General features: G+C 35.4%; 1 protein-coding gene across 1 annotated transcript in view; it reads left to right on the forward strand.

The window, feature by feature from the left end:
- Positions 1-5,293, forward strand: part of LOC122183475 (aminopeptidase O (putative)) — a 103,854-nt gene extending 98,561 nt beyond the window's left edge. The window contains exon 12 of the mRNA XM_042877444.1: positions 5,170-5,293. Within this exon, the coding sequence (XP_042733378.1) occupies positions 5,170-5,187 (18 nt within the window). The 3' untranslated portion in view covers positions 5,188-5,293. The remainder of the gene's footprint in view (positions 1-5,169) is intronic.
- Positions 5,294-6,622: the final 1,329 nt, after the last annotated feature.

A 6,622-nucleotide genomic window follows, 5' to 3' on the forward strand; every position in this document is an offset into this window, starting at 1 on the left:
CCTCTTTTGGTATCTTCTAGTGAGCTCAACCCAAGGGTAAGCTCTTCTACTTATTCTCTTTTGCGATCCTTGTTTGCTTTTGCCTTACTCTTTTGATTATATTGCAATTATAACATCTTGGTTATACAAGCTTAATCTTATAAAATAGAATACATGATAATTTCTGGCCAATCATTTTCATAAATGGGGTAGTGCTATGGCACAATGGTTCTCTTGAAGCTTGCTGTTCAGTAAGGTTTTCTTACATAGATAACAACAAGGATCATAAGAGATGGAAAATAAGCAAGCTTTTCTGAAATACATGCTGTCAGAAAGACGTTTTCCTGGGAACACATTGTGAGAAGGCAGAATGTCTTGTTGAAAACACCATTTACCAAATCAAGTATCAGCAACCCTCCAGCATGTAGTGCTGCCTCAGAAGTGACTCACTGGAGGATTATAAAATACTTTTATCACGCGCAAGGCTAGTAATGACATAACACCACTAACTTCAGTCAGTGATTTAAGGTGGGAAACAGTAGAATCAGAAGAATGAAACAGCTTTTAGAACAGGAAAACACCTATGAAGTCACTTAAGTCCACTTTATTCATGTCACTGATGATTTGTTCTCTGAAGTATGGTTTCTGTTTCTGTCTGTGTAATAGATTTGCTCTAGTTTAATTACAGTTTAAAACTAAAAGGCTGTATGCCTGTGGAAGATATGTTCTGCATAGATTGTCTTTCATAGTGTCCATTTACTTTGTGTTAATTTCCTGTGCTACCCTAGTAAGTTTATCTTTTTAAAAATAAAATATTTAGCGTTGGGCATTTTTAATTTAGTAACGGATGAATTAGCACTAGGTAGTTTCTTTATCTCATAAACTCCTAAAAGTACTTTTCCATCTCATTCTCGTTTTACTACCTTTTTATTGCCTCTGTGAAGCTGCATTATTCATAGCTTGCTCTTATTTACTGGTAAACTTGCTATCTTATCTTGAGTGTTCCCTGAATGTGCATTTGATTTGGTACCTTGTGTTATGAAAATGATCTTCTTCAGATTTACTACTGAGCAACTGCTTCATCCATCTGCTCAAGTTAATTATTTTCGCCTGTTCCACCTTGAACAGTGTTTCCTGATTATGATAGCTACTACCAACAGATGTTTCAGAATACTTGCAACTTTTTGTGAGCATCAGGAGAACGCTAACATGATTTCTGATTCTGAATGAACAGTGGAAGATAGCCTGATCTTACAGTGCTAAAAATACTTGCATTTAAATATATATTTTTTTCCTCTCTGATCTGTTTTTTTTTTCTTTGGGGGGGGGGAGGGGTGGGGAGGAGGAAGGCTGAGGGAAGGCTTGTAACTACAGTGAAGGAAAGAAACTTAATCCATACATATGGATGGTCTCTTGTAAACCAACCATACTTCTAGAAATACATTGTCAAAAGAGTTCTTCCATTGGTGAATATTCATTTATTCACAGTATTTCTGGTTTTGTTTATACATGGCTGGTTTTTGGATCATCCTACTTGAGGAAATAGACTGCATAGCTGAAGGAAACCCGTAGCAAAACTTCACTAAACTATTTTTAAAAAATGAAGTAAAACGTAGTTTGTGGATTCTTCTGAATCAGTGTAGGTAATATCTTTCTGTGATTTCATAAATTTTAAAGGATGTTCTAGCAGCAGCTCAAGTACTTAATATGAATAATAATATGACCTATGAATAGCATGTTTTCTAATGAAGCCATTTGTTACTAAAAAGGATCCTGACTTTTGCCCGAGTTATAAACTTTATAGATTTCCTGTTTCCTTTTGCTAAGAGAAAATGAAAAATGAAGGGGTAGATCTGTAGCAGAATGCATGATAGTTTAGTGGTTATAGTCAATTATTAACAATCCAAACTAATTCAAGCAATTTTTTACAGAATGATCTTATGTTTCTAAATTATCTTTAGCAATTATTTACTCAAGTTTTACAGATGGTATTAGAAAAATGTTCAGCAGAGAAATTTCTTGCTGGATGAGAGTGTAACTTAAGGTTTGGGCATACACTGGTTCTAGTTATGTTTTATTTTGCAATTTTTCTGTGTAGGTGTATATAATAACTGTAGATGAGTGAATAGCAACACTGGGACAGTAAACAAGAGACTCTTGCAGTGTTTGCTGAGATATGGTAAATTTGTGGGCACTGGCAATAAGAATGACCTGCTAAGTAGGTCACTCAAGCTTGTAATTTGGGGGGAAAAAATGGGGAAGAGTTATGAAAAGGGATAATTTTCATACTTGTTTAATTAAGTTAAATTGTGACTGTTAGAATCACTTCAAACTTGGTAATAAGTACTAGTCGAAACAACAGTGTGCTGCTGCTTCAATACTGAAGTTTGCTAATCACCTTATTTTTTATCTTTTTTATCTGAACAATGAGCCTTTTTTGTATGTTTTCACATCATTGCAGAGAATTACTGTTATTTGAAGTGTAATGAGTTGATACTTGAGAAGTAATCTGAAGAAAGCATAATTTCTACTTATTAAACTAATTATTCTCGTACAAGAAAAGTACATATTGAAGAACAGATGCTTCCCCACAAGAAAAAAATTGTTTTATTTTGCTATTAACCTCCTTGGAGATTAGCAGATAAAAATATCCTTCCAAAGTCCTTTAAATTTTGAGTTAGCATATATCAGCAATGTAAATTGATTAATGGATAATCATCCCTGAGGATAATAAGTCAATAAGGAAAAAATTTTGTGGAAATGAATCATTAATTCTTTCTTCAAAAATTAGCAAAAAAATCATTTTACTGTCAACTTCACATCTGATTTTCTTAGAATATGGGATTTTGGAATGCACAGTATAGCACTGTAATATGCATAGTTGCCAGCTGAATAACAGAGAGGAAAAAAAATACACAAAAAAGCATTCTATTTAGGTAATAATTATGCATCTGCAAGTCTTTGCAGATAGAACAAAGGGGAAAAAAAATTATCTTTTTGTGGCAAACACAAAAAAAAAGTAATAAGAATTATTATTATTTAAAAATAAAGGTTATTGGCACAAAATGGCATTTTAATTTATTTAGCTATTCTTCTAAGTTGCACATAATATTGCTAAATAAGGCCCAACACTTACATATTTTTGTTTGTCGAACAATTAAAAAACTCAAGAAAATTGCTTATATAAAATGGTAAGTCACCGAGTTTGTTTCAGACATACACATTTCAAATTCAGTCATAGCTTAGAGTGTTGTTATAGTTTGGGTAAGTTTCTTTGGCATTGCATGCGATTTTAGAAGTAAGACACAGACACTCATGATATAAATAGCATTTGTATGAATTGTTGTATGATCCCATTCTAAAATTGGAAAGCAGACTTCCTCATGTTTGGCATATGTACTGCTTAGTAACTTGGAGGTAGAAGTTTATTTTTAAATGTTAGACTGGAAAATACTGGCCGAAGCATTTTAGTGCCTCCCTTGTTCTAATTTCTAAAAGTGATATTTAAAACATAATTATAGGAATCTCAGTTTAGGCAATAATTGAACAATTCAGAAAAAAAAGTCATTTGGGGATTTTTAGCTGGGAAGGACATGCAGTTAGGTTGAGGAGTATACTTCACTGGATTTAGTTTAATGACCTGCTAAAATTGGCTTAACCCTCCAGTCAAAAGTCAGATTTTCACAGATATCTTTAAGTTTTCCTTCATTCTACCTATCATCATTGTGTGTGTCCAGCAAGGAGGAACAAAGTGCATTTGAAATAATGTTGCATTTCTAAAATAACTGTGGACTGGATTCCACACTTTTGTTCATCAGGATCTTTTTAAGTTTAACAAATCTCCAGCAGTCATTCTATTTCCCTTTTTCTATTTGTACTGCTGAACACAAAAGCTGTGTTATGTGCAGAATGACTGAGCTTATCCCTACTAGAAAGTAGTTATGTTTGGTATCTCTAGAACAATAAGGGTTTGCTGCCTGGTCAGTCAATGCTGGATCAGGTTCACATTCCCAAGCTCCCACTCCCCATCTACATAAGTAGGGGGTGGAGGGAGGAAGGTCCTTTTTTACAGAAGTGTTGAATAGAGAATTGCCAATTATGGACACAGGTGGGCTTGCACAGCAATAAATTTTAATTGACTGTAAAAATATCCTATGAAAAGAAGTTTGCAACCAATTAATTTTTATTCAGTGGAAACAATTCTTAGAGGATTTAATATTTTTAAGCTGTTTTGGAAAGAGGAGGCCCCTGAATGAGTGAAATATCTCAAATTTAGAGACAATTATAATTCATTTTACTGAATTGGACACAGGATATGAAATAATAACAGTCAAATGCTATTTTAGAAAACCATGTTTGAGATATTTCTAGTGCAGGAAAATGGCTGTGAAGCTGACTTAAAAAACTATTTGACAGGAATAAGTTGCCACCTTCCCCTCCACAGCAATTGAGGGATTTTGAAAGAAATACTCATCTTGCTGCCTGAAAAACTGCTCTTCTTACTGTAGCTATAGAAAGACATGCAAATGAATGGGAGGAATCAACACGTAGGAAAGGTGCATCTCATGCATATGTATCAATACGTACTATGTACCTGAAGTCATTTTAACGTTGGCCAGTGCAACTGTGATCTGTGGATTCATCCAGCCATCTAGTCAGAAACAACGTGCTCCTGGGGGTTCGGAGCCTCACACTACACTCTCTGCTGGCCAGAGGTGATGACAGAAGCTCTTTGCTCTGGAGTCTGATGCTTTTTTTTCAAGCATTCTGCAAAAACATTGAACTTCTAAGTACTTTTAGAGGGCAGACTGTAACAGAATACCATGTAACAATTTGCTGTCTTCCACCAAAGTTGATAGAAGAGATGTCAAGATCTTACCTTGCTTGTTACACCCTTATCATTCAGCAGGACTTTCTACTCATAAAGATATAGATGATAATCACCTTCTGTTTTATTTGGAGAAAATACGGCCTTCCAGGAACTGCCCTAAACGGGTCTTTCAGCTCTGGGCAGTGGCGGGTTACTTTGGAGCAGTGGGAGCTGGCTCTGATCCGACATGGGGCAGCTGCTGGGCTCTGCTCAGAGAGGCCACCCTGCTACAAAAACAGTGCCATACAAAGCTAATACAGAAGGGAATCCTTTTCCAGGATGTTTTAGCTATTCTGTCTGCTCTCCTGTTTTTTTTCTAGGCTCACAGTGAAATTTAAACGCCAAAATGAAGATGTCTTGGGAAAGATAGTTTTAAAAGGCTGACAAACCTATTGGTCAATATAAAAATCAGCAGTAAAAGTCATGGTTCAACTAATGGCTGTTATCCTTAGCATATGGCTTAGCAGCTAATTGGCTTTTGTCTTGAATATGTTTCTTATCTGGAGCTGATGGGAAGGTTTTTGATTGCTTCAAGAGATCAGCAAGACTCAGAGGTCAGTACCCCTGAAAGAGGTATTCTGTTTTTTTGAGCAAGAAACACGGCAGCTTCATTTTCTTTGTCTCTTTATGCCAGAGGAAGAAGGAAAACTAGTTGTTACACGAGTGCTGCGAGACTGTCCAGAATACATGCTCAAGCATATTTATCTTTGTGGGGATTTTTTTTTTTTTCCCCCCTGTAATTTCAGGTAAAAAAGGAAAAACAATAACAACAATAGCAACAGTAAATAAATACAAAGAACTTTCAAATTCCTATGTATTTTGGCTAGCTAGCAACTATCCACTGCTCACCAGGATCTCAGTAGATTTTATTATTTATATGATATACACATTGTATGTCATCATATATATGTTACATATTTTATGTTATTGTTTAGAAATAAGTTGTAAGGATACTATTTTGAGGTCAGAGAAACTTTCTGTATCAGATCATGGATTTGATCTTGGACTAAATAGCTAGTTGTGGGTTTTCATCTTTAACTATGAATTCTCTCCCCACCACAGAGTTGCTAATGGGTATCTGAAGGTTGTATTTTCAGTATCATTATTCAGAAGTCACGTTGCAGTGTACTGAAAGTACATCCTCAAAGTGAGTGTTTCAGCAGGTTTTTATCTCTTAGAGGTAGAGATGTTTTTGGAAGAGCAAGTTTGACCTTAACATAACATCTTTATAGGCATGTTTCATTAAAGAATGTTGGAAGCATCATGCTGATCTGGTGGTGCTTACACCACCACAGAGATGTCTGGAGGAATTTTAGAGCATTTGAATTCATGGTATCAATGTCAATGACCATCTTTCCTAAAATACACATGGCATCAAAACAACTTGTATTCCCACTTCCTTTAATAAAGTTGTCCCCATGAAAACTGCACACAGTCAGTTGGATGGCTTGCTGTTCTTATATGAGCATATCTTGGACTTGATTTCTTTTTCAGTAATTTTGATCTGCCATTGATATACTGCCTCTTGGAAGTACAGGTTGCCATGTGGCTGCAACAGCTGCTTCACTATTTTCAGTTGAAGCCTACTGCCTCCTCAGTCTCTGCCAAATTCTGGTAACAATAGCATTTTTTAAACTTTGAAATTGTTGCCCCTGATGTTTCAAACCATTATTAATTGTGTTGTGAGCTGCTGGACAAAATCCTTTTTTATATTTTAATTTTCTGAACATTTTTACAAAGGATTGTAAAGCAAGTCTCCTCTACTGAAGTAGA

The sequence above is a fragment of the Lagopus leucura genome, unplaced genomic scaffold, assembly GCF_019238085.1.
Source record: "Lagopus leucura isolate 7727_CA_CO unplaced genomic scaffold, USGS_WTPT01 Super-Scaffold_100018, whole genome shotgun sequence".
Taxonomy (NCBI): domain Eukaryota; kingdom Metazoa; phylum Chordata; class Aves; order Galliformes; family Phasianidae; genus Lagopus; species Lagopus leucura.